Source organism: Rhincodon typus, chromosome 27 (genome assembly GCF_021869965.1).
Source record: "Rhincodon typus isolate 14 chromosome 27, sRhiTyp1.1, whole genome shotgun sequence".
Lineage (NCBI taxonomy): Eukaryota > Metazoa > Chordata > Chondrichthyes > Orectolobiformes > Rhincodontidae > Rhincodon > Rhincodon typus.
The window spans coordinates 6,832,562-6,850,256 of NC_063358.1; the positions used below are offsets into that span (position 1 = coordinate 6,832,562).

The 17,695-nt window shown below is 40.6% G+C and overlaps 1 protein-coding gene across 1 annotated transcript in view; it reads left to right on the forward strand.

Moving 5' to 3' along the window:
* Positions 1-17,695, forward strand: part of LOC125486245 (sodium/potassium-transporting ATPase subunit beta-1-interacting protein 1-like) — a 340,423-nt gene that overhangs the window by 294,615 nt on the left and 28,113 nt on the right. Inside the window, exon 2 of the mRNA XM_048612918.1 lies at positions 11,145-11,282. Within this exon, the coding sequence (XP_048468875.1) occupies positions 11,145-11,282 (138 nt within the window). The remainder of the gene's footprint in view (positions 1-11,144; positions 11,283-17,695) is intronic.

Sequence of the window (17,695 nt, forward strand, 5' to 3'; positions counted from 1 at the left end):
AGATTCGATCACATGTCGCATCATGGAGCTCTAGCAAACTGGAATCAATAGGAAGCATGGGCTAAATTCTCCCTTGGTTGAGAGTCATACTCGTCACAAAGGGAAATGATTGTGTTTGTCGGAAATAAATCATTTTAGTCCCAGGACATCTCTGCTGGAGTTTATCGGGGGTAGTGTCTTAGGCCCAAGCCTTTTCAGCTGCTTCATCAATGACCTTTCTTCTACCATTAGGTTCGAAGTGGGATGTTTGCTGATGATTGCACAATGTCTAGCACCGATCACAACTCCTCAAATATTAAGCAGTTCACATCCACATGCAGAAAACCATGGACAATATTCAGGCTTTGGCTGCATAATTTTGCCAAATAAGTTCCAGGCATTGGCCAACTCCAACAAAAGAAATTCTAATCATTATCTCTTGACATTCAGTAGCATTACATCTTAAAATCCACAACTATTAACATCATGCGATTAACACTGATCAGAAACTGAACTGGACAAGCCACATCGATATTGTGGCTACAGAGCTGAACAGAGTCTGGGAGTTTTGCAGTGAGTAACCCATCTCCTGACTCGCCAAAATATTTTCACCACCGACAAAACACTTGTCTGGATGAGTGCAATTCTAGCAACATTTGGGAAGTTTGACACTATCCTGGGCAAAGCATTCCACTTCATCAGCACCCCATCCATACACTAACCATTCACTCATTCAACACAGTGGCAAAAGAGTGCACCGTTTATGAGGCACACTGCAGCAACTCATCACAACCCCTTCATCAGAACCTTCCAAACCCATGACACCTACAATCTGGAAGACAAAAGGGCAGCAGAAGCAAAGGAACACCGCTACCTGCAAATTCATTTTCAAGTCACACAACACCCTGACTTGCAAATATATCACCACTCCTTTAGTGTCACTGAGTCAAAATTCTGGAGCTCCCTTCCTCACAATATTGTGGGTGTATCCATACCAGATTGACTTTAGTAGTTGAAATTAGTGGCTCACCACTTCCTGCTCAAGGGTAATAAATACTAGCCTAGAAATCAGCACCCAAAACACTGCATCATTAACCAGTAAACATCAAGTTGATTTAGAATCTCTTCAACATTGTGAGAATTTCATAATTGTGGAAATAAATAGTTCATATATCCCTTATTCTGTTAAGCTCTCAGTGCTACAAGTGAAATCAGCTCTTTTTTGTATGTTGTCAAGTGCTTACATTAACAAGAAATAATTGTGTTGATTTACTTTCAGATAAAGAGCATGTTGTGTATTGTGTGGGTCGATATAACAGTAACCTTTTAATACAAAACAGAAGCTGCAGTTTCCACTTAGAATCAATACTGGATTGTTTCCATTGGCGACAAACATTTATCTGACAAGAAGTCCTGGAGACATTGATGGCTTGTGGTTTGTCTTGCAGGAGAACTTGTAGAACGAAACGTAATGTTTTTTATCGATGAGAAGGACCCAAGGTTCTATGTAGTTTAGTCTCAGACATTATAAGTTGACCTATCTTAAGTGCCCATTCCAACGAAGCATCTCAGTAAAATCAAAAGTGAAGTATAAATGCAAACATTAGATTATTTTCTGCAGAATGTCAAGAGAAATGAAGGAATGGGGTGTCCCATTTATTACTGGAACACTCAGCTATTCGTGTTTTGAATATGGGGTACAGCAATGGTCCTTGGGTGTCTGTTAGCTCATTTGGCTGGATGGCTGGTTTGCAATTTGCAGTGTGATACCACAGTTCAATTCCTGTACCATCTGACGTTTCTATGAAGGTCCCACCTTCTCAACCTTGCCTGAGGTGTAGTGGCTGCTCACCACCCCATCCCGCGTCCCCCCACCCCCAACCCCCCCAGGTTAAGCCGCCACCAATCATCTCCCAAGACTATGTTGACTTTACTATAGACTAGTGCCCTTACTTCCAAAATAAAAACCAAAAGAACTGCCGTGCTGTAAATCAGAAACAAAAACAGAAATTGCTGGAGAAACTCAGCAGGTCTGTGGAGAGAAACAGGGTTAATGTTTTGAATCCATTGACTTTTCATCAGTCACTGGACTCAAAACATTAACTCTATTTCTCTCTCCACAGATGTTGCCAGACCTGCTGAGTTTCTCCAGCAAATTCTGTTTTTACTTATAAAAGGTCATTGACCCAAAATATTAACACTCTTTCTCTCTACAGATACTAGATGACTTGCTAAGGTTTTCTCACATTCTTGTTCTCAGGCTTCTTTCTGTGCTGCAGCTATTCTATGATGCTAATCTATGTTCTTATCCTCATTTGTGGCCACAGTATTGATGTCATTCATAATTTCAAAACCGTGAATACTTTCCTTGTTTACCATTATGGAGGAGGAACCCAGGATGAGATGTCTTGCCATGTTTTAGAGGAATACATTGTGGATGACTAAGATTCTTTGAGCATTCCGAAAGACAGACTTTCTTTTCCATTTTTAACTTCAAAGTTTTTGGAAAACATTAGCACCACTTAATTAACTGCAAGGTATTTGTTTAGGATTAAATCCGATCACATAGAAAGATGACATATCACACATTTCCTGTTTATTTTTGCTGTTCTACATTTTCAGGAAAGAAGTGGCACAGACAGCATTACAGGCAGAGGTGTTAAAATGGAGTGTCTAATTCAGAAGGTAATATGACACCATGTAAAAATAGCAGATGTCAGAAGAGAAGTACAAATATGCAATGCAGTAACCAATCACAAATAGAACTTAGCCTTCCATGTACCAACCTAAAAAAGAACAGCCAATCGATCGAGAGCATGAAAGACATGAAATGTTTTAAAGAAAGAGACTTCAATTCAGTGGTTGAGTATTTAGTGGTTGACTGGACTTTAAAATTGTCATCAATACCCAGGACAATAAAAGAAAAAGATGAGTTGATGGAGCTTTCTGAGTCATTCCACAAAGTCAGTGATATAAAACCTGCAGTGGTATTTTTATTGTCCTTCTCTGAACATTTTCCACTGCCTGTCTTCAAATGGGTCAACAGCTACAGCTGGGTTCTGTGCCCAACATCTAACCTCATGAATACTTATGGGTTGTTATATATATCACACAATAATATAGAATCACATCCAACTTATAGCTTTGTAACAGGACATTTGGTCCAATTGGTCCATGGCAGTGTTTGTTCTTGAGTTGAGACTTCATCTGACCTTATCTTTGTATTTCTTTCCCTCTTATGTACTTAGCCAACTTTCCCTTCAATGCATCTTTATTATTTATCTCAACCACTCCCTGCGCTACCAGTTCCATGTTCCCATCACTCTCCTGGATACCCTTTGCAATTTATTAAAGACTGTCTTATATTTATGTCCCTGAGTGTTGGTCTCCCCCACAAATGGAAATATCTTTAGACCTACCCTATCAAACTCTTTCATTACCTTAAATACCTTTATCATAGCATCTCTCATCTTCCAGAAACCCCTTCCAATAGGTGTACCCACTCAGTTCCAGTATCATATTTGGAGTATTGTTTTGCCTTTCCTCCACTCTCTCTATGTTCTTTTAACAATACGTGTGCCAGAGCTGTGCAGAGTACTGCACAAATATTCTGACCAGTGTTCTATCTAAGTTTGATGTGATTCTTCTGCTTTTGTATTCTAATACTGCAGAAAAGAACCTTGGTGTTTTGTGCATGTTTGAAGGCCTTATTAAGATCTATCGCTCCTTTTTAGTGATTCCTGTACCTGTCCCCTCTTTGTTCCTCTACTCCATTGCAGTTCTTATTTTCCAAGGAGTAATTATCTCTGGTTTTTTAATCAAAATGCATCATTTTCCATTATCTACATAGACAGTTATTTGCCAAATTTACACCGGTTTTGCAACTGTATGAGTGTCTCCTTACACGTTGCCATGGTTTTCCTTCATTTTTTCATGTGATAACGTCATCTTCCCAGAAAGTAGTGACATAACTCCACATAGGCCGGTATTCCATCACCAAGTCCCCGTTTATTCACACATACACAGCACGTGACACTGACCAGCTAGCTCAGAGCCGGCTCTTAGAGTAAACAGAACTCCAGACACTCCTGTTCTTATCTGTCAGCCAGGACTCCTTGATTGGACCAGATTAACTGCCCCAATCAGGGAACTCATATTCTATGAGGTCCACCTGGCTGATCTCATTCCAATCACTAGATTAGATGGCTGTGGAGCTCCCCCTTTGCCCAATCTGTGCTGCCTTTACACACTCTGAGCTGGTCAACTTCATCTTACGCATCCTTTGATTTGATTTACTATTGTCACATTAACCAAGTACAGTGGAAAGTTTTGTTTTGTGAGCAGCACAGGCAGATCGTAGCAAACAAGGACACATGCATCATAGGGTGTTTATACAGAGCGAGGTATACACGGTTAAAATTGCATTAGAGGTGTACAAAAGCAAAATCAGCATCAGATTTGAAATTACAGCCATCTAATTATCCATCCTGTCCATTCTACCCTCTGCTTCCCTTTGCTACAATTTCTGTCAGTCTTCCTCTCCCATATCTGCCTCATTCTACTATCTGCTCCAATTATACAGTAAAGAATTGTACCTTTCGCTGTTTGATGTTGTGCATTAAATCCCTTTTCTTCTCCAGCTAATTCCATCACTTTCTGTCTGTCGGAAATGTAAAATTCCCCCTATGTGACTACATCACCAATGTATTCAGATTGTCAGTAATCTCTCTGCTTGCTGCCCATTTCTCCAAAGCATGAAACATATTACACCTTCCTTTGTATTAACCAAAAGCTCCACATTGGTGTGAGCCCCTAATTTTGGAATTTGTACTTCCAATTATTGATATTATGACTGACCTCTTACACCATAAATAGTGGCAACGGTTCATCAAAAAAACAACTAAATTGATTCCAGGATTTAGCTCACTGACGTCAGATAGCTTTGTACAGTCCCATGTATTACACCCAGAGTTAATCTGTGAATCTTAAGTAGTAAATGATACAATATTAATCATTGACCCTCCTTGTAAATGATGCTCTGCTTTCTGCTAGCAATGTTATGTACATTTCCTGAGTAGACCAGGAGCATGGCTTAGAAGTTAATAATAATGATTGCTCTTAATTACAGAACACTTCACAGTCAATGGATTTTAGTGTAAAAAAGATTTTTGAGACAATATATGTGGGACTGAACATCTTAAATCAGACAGCCATGGGATAAACTTGTCATTGAGTTGAAATCCCAGCAGTATAGATGCAAACTTAACAGTCAGGAAATGGATTTAAAGGAAAGTGAAAAAAAAATACCATAAGAACTGCAGATGCTGAAAATCTGAAACAAAAACAGAAATGGCAGGAAAATCTCAGCAGGACTGGCAGCATCTGTGGAGAGAAATTAAGTCAATGTTTCAGGTCCAGTGACCCTTCCTCAGAACAAAGATGAGTTCTTGTTGATGAGATTAAACAGTTTTCATTGGAAGGGAAGAATCCTGAGTTTCAGCAGAGCATAGAGATGAATAAGGGCCAGCAGAGCAAACAGAGACCAACTCTCACTACAGGATTGATCACCAAAGATGGAGATACCTGAAGATGATCAAGAGCCAATGCTCACTGAAGACTGTGACTTTCCAAGCAGATGATCACAGGCAACTTTAACTTTAACACCAAGAACCGTGCAGCTCTCATCACTGGTCACTATGTCATGACATTGGCTGCCAAAGTCACTATGTTCTATTCTGAGGAAGGGTCACTGGACCCGATCACATTGTAGCTAAGACCAAGAGTATAGGTGTACTTAAAGGAAAACGTGCCTCTGTGAGAACGAAATTGAAGGAGAGGTTGATGAACAGGTTTGGGAAGAGGTTTGTGAAACATTAGCACCGGTAGAGACCAGTTGGGCCAAATAGCCTGTAAATTCTTTGTCACTCTGTAGAATGTATACCAACAATACATAACGTCTTTGTGCGATTAAATGTAAAGTGCTGAATCCTGCTGTGGTCACTTACCCATGTTAAGATACAGACAGTGAAAAAGATTCAGAGCAAAGGACAATAAGAATGATTCTGTTTCTAGCTCAATTCCCTCAAAGGTAGACTCAGAAACTGCCATTAATTTATCTTTTTACATTTATTCTTAGCTTTGACAATATCTTTAAAGTCCAATCAACAACTGAACTGATTCCGTTTTCTTGATTCACCTTACGTTTGTTACATTTGTGTCCTCCTGGCTATTTTTGCATTATTGATGTGTGGAATATTCACTTTTATTTGTGGTTCATATTCCTAATTGCTAAGTCTCATGGACATGAATAGCTCAGATACATTTCAGAGAAAGCTGGATAAATCAAGGGGGACGTCTTGTGGCAAAGTGGGTATCATTCCCAGCCAGAAGGTCCAGGTTCAAGTCCCGCACCTGGACTTGAGGGCCAAGGATGGTGCATTCATAACACAAATCTTTCCAATGTGCCCAGTGGTAGATGGTAAGAGTGGAAGAGTGCCCTGGTCAGCCATGCTTGCTGCAGAGTGATATTGGTCAACGTGAAAGGCTGCTGAATCATCCCAGGAAAGCTGAGCTATTGGGATAGTGTGAGCACATGCTTTGGTCTGCCTCATGTGCCACTAGATGCCAGGAGGAGGAAAGGAATAGAAAGTTAAAGAGGAAGGAGTGAATGCAAGAAGGCTCATCTAGTGTAAACCCACAACAGCTGTTATTGTGGTGCAGAATTCAATCTAATTTCTTGACATGTTGTGCGTGACGGATGCCCAGAATAGAAAACAATTAAATTCCCTGACCCACACCCCCCTCCTCGATCTGCACAGAAGCTAAGAAGGAAGAGTCCCCAAAGGAATCCTCTGAGAGCCATTGTACTGAATTATTATCCAGGTATTTGAAAACTCTGGGGAACAAGTGTCAGAAGGAGGAACAAATGGGCCTTAAGTCCTTTGCATCTGGGGGATAAATAATTAATGTTTCAAGCGATGTCATGCTAGTAATTTTTTAAGTCGCTGCTGTTTTATTGATTCAATGCAGATTTATCGTCAATACTTACCAAACAGCTGAGAGGATTTGTTGCCATGAGGTAAACAAGACTCCAAATGGCTAAATGAGTTGCTTTTAACTCAATGAGGTGCGCATATCATGTTCTATTTCCCAAGGCTCATTACAGTTTAGAAGAGCTACATTTCCACTTCATGATTCCATCTCTTCCTCCTTTTGAAGCCAGTCGATGTTATTCGCTGAAGGCTCAACTCCTGTAAACAGGAGCAGCAAATCAACCTGTATTCATTCAGAAGTGGACACTTAAACTATCCTGTTAATGAGGACAAGTTACACTACAGGCAGCACAAGCATTCCCAAAGTCAATGCACTCATTCAGTATTTTGTAAAGCTATCAGCAGCTGTTATTATGAATTAAATACCATTTGTTCCTTTAGTTAAACATTTCGACTCAGGGAGAAAGAAGACCGGAGACCTTTCCACTGAGACCTCAGCTAATGGACATTCCAAGGTTGTGGAATGTCCTGTCATCCCTTTTTACTTGCTTCCACAGTGTCTGTGGAATCGTCTGCCAAAGAGATTCTTGCATAGTGCCAAGTGCATGTTCCCACTAAGAGGTTTCTCTTGGACTGAGGAATCACTTTGAAGTATTTTAGCATGCAAATAATCAAGATCCAAAATAACTGTTATGAAACATCCTTATGTAATCATATTTCAACAATGTTGAAGATGAAAGGAATATTCTACTAAGTAGCGACAACGAGGTATGAATGAATACAGATGGCAGAGTTAATAAGAAGGCATTAACATGCTAAGGATTAAAGTAGCATTGAGAAGCAACATAACCAAAGCTGCAACAGTTTATCAAGGTCTTCTAAACCTTCAGATGTGTTACCAGTTTAGAATGTACTACAGAGTGCATTATTATAATATTTCTGAGTATGATAGTTTTCACTACGATTTGTATTTTTTTGTTGTGTTGTTTGTGGTCATGGAACCTTTGGAATTAGCACTCGTCATAGAAGTGATACTGCCCTGTAGAGTAGCATAACAGTGATGCTGCAATTATTTTACAATAGTAAAGGTAAAGTTTCCTTTGTCTTACTGGACCATATGGCTACAGTCTCATTGGAATGGGATGACTGGTGATGGTTTAGCCTGAGGATCACAGGTGAGGGGAGAGGTTGAGAAGGAGAGTCTTTCATGGTAACCTCAGCCGGTATGGGAGTTGAACCCAAATTGTTGGCTTCATGCTACATCATAAACTAGGTGTCCCGCCAACCTAGCTAACTGACAACCCCTGTACCCCCACTATGGTAATATATTAAAGGTATATGATCTAATGATAGCTACAGAATACCAATGAATTATAACATAAATTCAATGACAATGACAGGATGGTCACATGAAGTGTGAAACAGCATTACAAGTCTCTCAGATCCATCACCAGAATCATTGCTTTAAATTGCCAAAACTTACTAAAGGGACCAGAGCTACTTAAATTATATTATCTCAGTTGACACTGTGGTGTTGCAGATTCTTCTCTTCCTTTCTCAATCACATGTTAATCAAATTTCACCGCAATAACAGACCGAAATCCCTATAATGGACTAGGCAGCAAAATACTAGCAGGAATCTACAAGAATTTTATTGGAATGTCAGAAGCTTAGCATAAGCATCAGTTTCCACATTTCCCTTCTGAACACTTTCTCTGTCCAGAAGTCAACCCTGCACAGGGGAAGAGGACACTCATTATGTCTGCGCGGGTTCTCCAAATGAGCCTCGTAACTTTGTGCCTTTCTCTTCCTTTCTCCCCATAACCCTTGCACGTTGTTTGTATTTAACCAATCACCTAATGGCAGCTTGAACCTGCCTCCACATCACTTCCAGGCAGTAAATCGCAAATCTGAACCACTTGCTGCGTGAGACAGGCTTTTTTCTTTTCACATCACAATTGCTACTTTTGCAAATCACTCGGCATTGGACGATTATTTGAATAGAAATAGTGTACAAGAGTGTGGGGTAAAGCCAGGAGATTGGCGCGAGGTAATGATGGGTCTAGGTCTGAAACGTCAGCCTCTCTGCTCCTATGATGCTGCTTGGCCTGCTGTGTTCATCCAGCCCTGAACCTTGTTGTCTCGAGGTAATGATGCTTGTTTAAAGAATCACAGGCATGATGGGCTGAATGGCCTCTTTCTGCATCATTACAATTGTCTGATTCCATGATCTTATAGCTGGAAACTCTCTGTTTAACCAGATTTGAGAGCCCTCCAATCATCCTTAGCAGGAGAGTAAGCCACACTGTAGCTGTGAATGGGGGAACATACAATGTATGGCTGTTTCCCACATTGTGCTTGCACACTGACCTGGTACCAGGAAGAACCTTGTAGTAAAAGTCCTGACAATTTCTCATTCTCTCATGCAATGATGCAATCAGTTCTGTATTTGTGTGTGCCTGTGGAATTCGCCATTGCGGAAAGCAGTCATGGCCAAAGGATTTTATGATTTTGTGGAGAAGTTAAATATAACACTTGTGGCTGAAGACATCAAAAGGGGAAAAGAAGGAACAGGCTATTGAGTTGAATGATGAGCCATAATCATATTGAATGGAGCACCAGGCTTGAAGAGCTGAATGGCCTACTCCTGCTCCTTTTCTATGTTTGTTGCAAGGAGTTATTTGTTAGCAAAGAATTGGGTTAATGAAAAAGTAAAAAGAACATGTTTGTGTCAGTTAGAGCACTGTGAACACTGATATTTCTTATGTGATGAGCCCATCTGAGTCTAAAAATCTCTTGGTGCTTCTAATGAGAATAATGTGATGCAATTTCATTCCCATTTTATCAGCCACTTCATATCTGAGAGGGTTAACTGACATCATGAAATAAGCTTGGCCCCTAAGGATATAAAGCATTGTTCCAGGGAGAAGCTAACTAGTGTTACAATTGCAACAAAAACAGAAGTTTCTGGAAAAGCTCAGCAGGCCTGGCAGCGTCTGTGAAGAAAACAATCAGAGTTAACGTTTCAGGTCCGATGACCCTTCCTCAGAACAGATTTACAGCATCTGCAGTTCTTTCAATTTTTATTTAGTGTCACAATTGTGTGTTTGCAATTAACAGTTCAGTCCCAAGTTGCTAAATGATACATATTCTTAAGTTCAGCCTGTGATTTTACAAAAGATTTTCATGTAACTAGCTATTAAGTGATGTGCAATAAATCTCTTCTTTTTATCAAGACTGAGTTTCTCTTCTGCCAAAGACTTTGTATGTGGGCATCCTTGCCATGCAGTATGTGTAGCCTACAGTAAGACCAATTAGATGAATTAGTGGTAGTGAACTTATCCAAGCCATCTCAGATAGTTCCAGCAGATAAGACCATGCTGGCAGAGTTGGTATTTGAACATATACCAGTTCCTTCCTGCAATCCATCTGTTCCTTGCTGTAGTAGAATTATAGAAAAGACTGAGCCGGTGTTCATAAAGTCAGCTTTGGGAGTGTTTTTGAAGGCGTGAGAGCTGGAAAAGGGAAGAGATTTTACAACATGGGGCACCAGAAGCTCAGAACATGACCATTGTTGTTAGATTGAGAGGAGAACACAATACAGAATAGACCAGAGTTGGATGGATAAAAGATGTGATACAGGACAGAAGTCTCTGCAAGGTGATAGGTAACACTGTGGGTGAGTGTCAGAGAGTAGAATACAAGGGGTTAATAATGGGCTCTTACAGACTTGATTGATTTTCTGGCAAAGCTCTGGATCTAACAATGCTGTGCTGTTTTAATTTGCATTGTGTGAATTTTGTTTGGTCACGGTGTGTTTTATCATGGAGTGGTTGTAATGACAATGTTGTGTCTGATGGTGCTATGAGTTAAATTTCTATCCTGACATGTCTGATCTGACTGGCCCAAACCCCAAAGGGAGCCATGTACTTGCAATATTATAGGGGAAGGAAAAAGGGAAATTACTCATATGATTTTCTTCCCTTTTCATTCTGAGAGCCGTGGATCCAGAGCATATTGTTGCTGGCATAGACAGTGTGTAATAGTTGTAACATACAGGAGGACAGATCTGCAATGCACAATGTGTTATTGTTGTAACTTGCTGTATGTTGATTTTGTAATGTAGTGTATTGTTGCTGTCTGAGATGTCAATATGTTTCCATTATTTTTCAGGCAGCTACTTTGGAGAGACAGATCTTTGATTTCCTGGGCTATCAATGGGTTCCTATCTTGGCCAACTTTTTATACATTATGGCAATCATCCTGGGTATCTTTGGAACCATCCAATACAGACCCAAATACTTAGTTATGGTAAGTGCATAATTTGACTCGTAACTGTTCTTTAGAAATGAGATTAAAAATCCAAGAGGCTCCTGCTGTTGTGCATTAGATTAAATGGACAGTGGTGGTGAAATGTATAAATTTGCTTTAGTATCTCTGGGCTAATTGGTTAGAGTTTCACACTGAATCACCGTCCGGGGTGTCATGATTCCACCTCCTGTAAAAGATACTTGTCTATGTGGACTCACTGCACAGACTTCACTGCTGAGGAGCTTCCCAACTCTGACCTTCTTTTGACTGCAGTGGTATATTGGCCACTGAATTGATGGATGTAGGATAAAGGAAAAATACTGTGGATGCTGGAAATCTGAAACAAACACGGAGAATGGTGGAGAAACTCAGCAGATCTGGCAGCATCCGTAGAGAGAGAAAGAAAGTTAACATTTTGAGCCAAGTATGATTCTTCTTACAGAATTGTTCTAAAGAAGGACTCAAAGTGTCAACTCTGTTTCTCTCTCCACAGATGCTGCCAGAGCCACTGAGTTTCTCCAGCAATTTTTGTTTGTGTGAGAGATTTAAGAAGTTTCCTGTGCCAACAAATAAGGGAAACAGCACAAAAGAAAAATGGAAAAAATAACCTGGGTTGGGGTAAGGATGTAAAAATGGCAGCATGATGTTAATGCACTCTTGTGTTAGAGATCAGCAGCTCTGACTGTTGAACTTGCTACTATGGCTTGTTCAAGTCATTACCGTGGCAACAAGCATCTCAGGAAGGTTGCTCACTGTTCTCTGTGAATTCTGCGCAGAGCAAGGCCAATTTGTTTTGCTAATCCAATGCAGAAAATCCAAGTCTATAAGTGTCAATGTGTATCTTTCATTCATTCAAAGTTGGCTTTCCTCCAAGTTACTGTATGAAATATCACTATACTGAAGTGGATATTTGACTAACTTGCTAATTTAACAGTACTGCCAACTATTTGTTGGTGCCAGAACCTTATTTTGCTGGAGTATAAACCAGTGTATTTGAAATGTCTTAAAAGACTCACTTTGGAATGCAAGTCCATGTTCTCAAATACCGCCCCCAGGGGCCCTGTATTAGAGGACCGAATAATTGTATAGTGCCTCAGGGACAAATTACACTCCATACCCTCAACAGTGACCCACAGGATACTCGCTGTTTGATGTGTCTGTGCTCAGGCTACCTGCCTATGGGACAATGCTGATATTTAATATTGGTGTCTCTATTGTTCGTACTATCAAAGCAAAGAAATGAAGGAAATCTTATTGGGCAATGGAGCACTTGAAAAGACTGTAATTATCTCTATCGCTTCAACTCTAGTGGAACAATCAGCACTTTAAAGCAGAAGTAATATCACTGCCAATCTCTAATAAAAACAGAAATTGCCGCGAATCCTCAGGATGTTGGAAGATCAGATTGTATGAGCGAGCAACCAAATGGATGTTTCAAGTCAGTGACAAACAATTCTGCTCTTAAATATTAACTCTGACTCCAATTTTATACATTCTCATAATAGTGAAGGAAGCGCTGCCAGAGATTTAGTGATTTCTGTGCTGTTAGTTTTCCCTGTCCCAATAGCAGCTTAAATTGGTGTCAAGTCATGGGGATCTCGTGGCGTTCGTCAACAGTAATGTTAGTAAGTAAGTAGGCAACTAATCACATTGTACTATCCTCACCCAGTAACTTCTCAATATGAATTATTTTGTTTATTATGGGATGTGGGTTTGGTGGCAAGGCCAACATTCATTGAATGCCCCTGATATCCTTGAACTGAGTACTTTACTGGACCATTTCAGAGGACCATTTTAGGGTGGCATGGTGGCTCAGTGTTACCTCACAGCGCCAGGGACCCGGGTTCGATTCCACACTCGGGCGACTGTCTGTGTGGAGTTTGCACATTCTCCCCCTGTCTGCATGGGTTTCCTCCGGGTGCTCCGGTTTCCTTCCAGAACCCAAAGATGTGCGGGCTAGGTGGATTAGCCATGGTGAATGCAGGGTTAAAGGGCTAGGGTGGGTCTGGATGCTGTACAGAGGGCTGGTGTGCATTCATCGGGCTGGATGGCCTGTTTCCGCACTGTAGGGATTCTGTTACATCACATGTGAGCATGTGATGCTAACCCCTTTCAATGTGGAGAGCTGCCACTATCCCTATTTCTGGCAGGGTATACAGAGTCTTGTTTCACTAACATGGTAGAGGAAAATGACTAGATAGTCTAATAAGAAGAGGCTCCTGTCTTAAACAAGATGTAGTTTGTTGCATGACAGCAATCAGTTACAACTTACACCAATAAATACACATTGAGACTAAGACTTTAAGGTGATCAAGATGTTCATTTCTGTCTTCCTTGAGACCGTAGCAGTTGTGCTTCTCCACACCCAAGTCTTAATGACATCATCAGATTGGGTGGAGCTTAATGCAGTCTTCACCAATTAACCCTTTCATGTCACTGTGCAGCCTTCACTGCTGAGAAGCCACTTAACACTGAATGTCTTTTGACCACAATGATATATTGGCCACTGAATTGAGGGATTTAGAAACATTAGAACCTTTCAGAGCCATGATCTTATACAACAGTAAAGAGTTAGCCACATTCCTCAGAGTCTGGAGTCACATCCAGGCCAAAGTAGTAAGAAAGGCAGATTTCCTTCCTAAATGGATATTAGTGAACTAATGGATTTCTCCACTAATTGGTAATTGTTGTCATGGTCACCATAGCTGAGAGTGGCTTTATATTCCAGATTTATTTATTAAATTTAACTTCCATCAGTTGCCATGATAGGACTTGGAACCATCTCCTTAGAGAATTAGCCTGGGCCTCTGATAACTAGGGGCATTAATGGGTGAGTGTATTAAAATAGAAACTGAAATAAAGTTCAATACTTCTTTTAACACGAGAAATGTTTTTAAACATATGTGGAACTTATTATTGTGGAATTTGGCATTCTATCAATATAGAATTAGCTTATCAGGACTAATAATTCTGAAATTAGTGATTCATTTGAACGTCAATTAAGTTACACTTGATATAACAAGATGTGGCTATCTTAAGGGTATTTACATTGAGATTAATAGCGTACAATGGAATATTCTCGCCAGTTGATGATTGCAATGAAGTGCACACAATGGAAGAGAATAGAGTCACTAGCAGCAATTTCTGGATTTCCATGTTATTCTGTGCATGTATGGACTCCATATGACCACAAGATGTAGGAGCAGAAGTAGGCCATTCAAGTCTGCTCTGCTACACAATGAGAACACAGCAGATTTGATAATCCTCAACTCTACTTTCCTGTCTTTTCTCCATAATCCTTGATTCCTTTACTCCCAAATATGCTGTGAGAATCAGTGGTGTGATGATCATAAATGCAGTGAGCTCCACAGCCATTATCATCACAAAATCCAAGCCTCAGTTTTTCTTTCCATGGAGAGAGCTTGACTTACTGAGAGTTTTTAGCATTTAATTGGTCCTGTAGTTTATATTACCTTATTCTTGAGAAGTAAACAACTTATACATATTTTCTTTCATGTGGAGTCCATTGGAGTACTCTTGAGAGAAAGATTAGACTAGAAAGATTAGTCTCAATAAATAATATTAATGAGTAACTTAGTAATAGTAACAAAGCAGAAGTTGCTGGAAAAGCTCAGCAAGTCTGGCAGCATCTGTGGAGAGAAAGCAGATTTAGCGTTTCACATCCAGTGACCCTTCTTCTTGAGCTCTGAGGAAGGGTCACCGGACCCGAAACGTTAACTCTGATTTCTCTCCACAGATGCTGCCAGACCTGCTGAGCTTTTCCAGCAATTTCTGTTTTTGTTTCTGATTTACAGCATCCGCAGTTCTTTCGGTTTTTTAACTTAACAACAGTGCTGGATCAGAACACGAACAAGACGCTTGAGTGCTCGAGATGGCTATCCTTCATGCAAGAGGCAGTGAATGGTTCAGTAAGCAGTGGAGAAATTGATAAAAGCTTAACCCTACTGATAATCTGTTAATCAGATGGTAGACTTGAGATGATCAGGTTGCTTAGTCTCAGCTGTGGCTCAGTTGGAAAAAAATATTAAATTGGAATCCTGTTGCCCCATGAGGTGGATGTAAACAATTCCAATGCAATATTTTGTAGAAGAGTAGGAGAACTATCCTGGGTGACCTGGGTGATATTTATCCCTCAATCACAGAAAACAGATAGCCCAATCAGTATCACATTTCAGTTTTGGTCTCTTTCTGTGCACAAATTGACTGACATGAATCCAATGTTGAAAATCTGTCTAGGCTTCAAAACGACCTCATTAGCTTTCAGGGGTTTTGAACTGTCTGTTGGTTGTTAAACGAGCTATTATAATGGCTTTCTTTTACCTTTGTAATATTTTGTAGGATTGTTATTGAATCTTATTGTTGTTCAATAAGATGTTCTTGATTTTATTTCATCGAGTCTTTTTATAACTTATCATCAATAACGGTAACTGAAAACAGCATGTTATTACATCTGTCCTGTTCAATGGCTCTGCTCATCGCTGGCCCTTGGGAGATAGGGATGGGGTGACATTCAAATTAATCATTCACTGAGGTTGTAGACTGGCTCGCCGAGCCGGTGTGTTTGGTTGTAAGCGTTTTATCACCCTGCTAAGTAACATTGTCAGTGTGCCTCCAGTGAAGCGTTGGTGTTCTGTCCCACTTGTTATTTATATGCCTCCGTTTGCTGGCGTGGTTGGTATTACTTCCGGTTCAAAACAAAACCAGAAGTGATGCCAACCACCCCAGCAAACTGAAGCATATACATAACAGGTGGGACAGAACACCAACGCTTCACTGGAGGCGCACTGACAATGTTACCTAGCAGGGTGACCAAACGTTTACAACTAAACACACCGGCTCGGCGATCATGTCTACAACCTCATCCACAACCCGAGCTACAAATCTTCTCAAAAACTTTAAACAGCAGCAAAATTATTCCTTTGGCATCACACACACACCAGGGTTTGAGTTTGGGCGATGGAGTAAAACAGGAAATCCCAAACTGGCAGCCCATTTTATATGTCTCCTATTGCTTTGAAACAAGTGAAAATAAAAATGAGAAGAGGTGTAGCAATGGCTGCCAATTGTCTACCAATCCATTCATAGCCAAGATCTACCCTCTCAGGATTGAATCGGAAAGACGCAATAATGACTGGGGCAAAAACAAAAATTAAATGAAGGAGAATGAAAGAATTTGAGTTCGGAATTGTTAAAACTTATCAGTACAAGCAATGAAAATAATCTATTGTTAAGGCTTATGCCAAATAGATGCATGCCATTCCTCCTAGTGCTGCCTTTCAATTACTCTGGGGTTATGTACCCAGTCAATCTATTCAAACGATAACTTTAATGTACTTAGAAGCCAGCTGCCAAATTCTTTTGAATAGAACCCTGTGTTTACTTCCTTAGAAATGGCACTGTAGCCTTTGCTGCTGATGATTAGAAAACTCTGCTGGATTGAATGCAATCAAACACTTGTTCCAGGTCAATCAAAAAGCTTCTAAAAATAAATTAAGAATAGAGAAGACTGTTGCAGCCATCACACCTTTGCAGATGGGTTGTATGTCAGAATGTAACCTTCACTTGTTTCTTCCTGCCCCAGAAACTGGCCAACTTGCCAGTCTCTTCGTGTATTTATTAGGAGAGACTTAGAACAGGTGAAAGGGTGAAATGCTGCCAAGTCAGATTGGACACCCATTTACACCCTGCCCATTATAGCCACTGTCCATTCTACACCCTGTCCATTTTACACCATGCCCATTCAACGCCATACCCATTCTACACCATGCCCAGTGTACACCCTGCCCATTCTACACCATACCTATTCTATACCCTGCCCATTCTACACCATGCCCAGTGTACACACTGCCCATTCTACACCATACCCATTCTACACCTTGCCCATTCTACACCATGCCCAATCTACACCCTGCCCATTCTACACCATGCCCAGTGTACACCCTGCCATTTCTACACCATACCCATTCTACAACGTGCCCATTCCACACCATGCCCATTCTATACCATGCCCATTCCACACCATGCCCATTCTACACCATGCTCATTCTACACCATGCCCATTCTGCACCATACCCATTCTCTACCCTGCCCATTCTACACTCCCCCCATTCCACATCATGCCCATTCTCCACCCTGCCCATTCTACACTCCACCCATTCCACATCATGCCCATTCTACAACATACCCATTCTACACCATTCCCATTCTACACCATACCTATTCCACATCATGCCCATTCCCCACCATGCCCATTCTACACTCCCCCAATTCTACACCATGCCCATTCTACACCATACCCATTCTACACCATGCCCATTCTATGCCATGTTCATTCTATGCCATGTTCATTCTACACCATGCCCATTCTACACCTTGCCCATTCTACACCATGC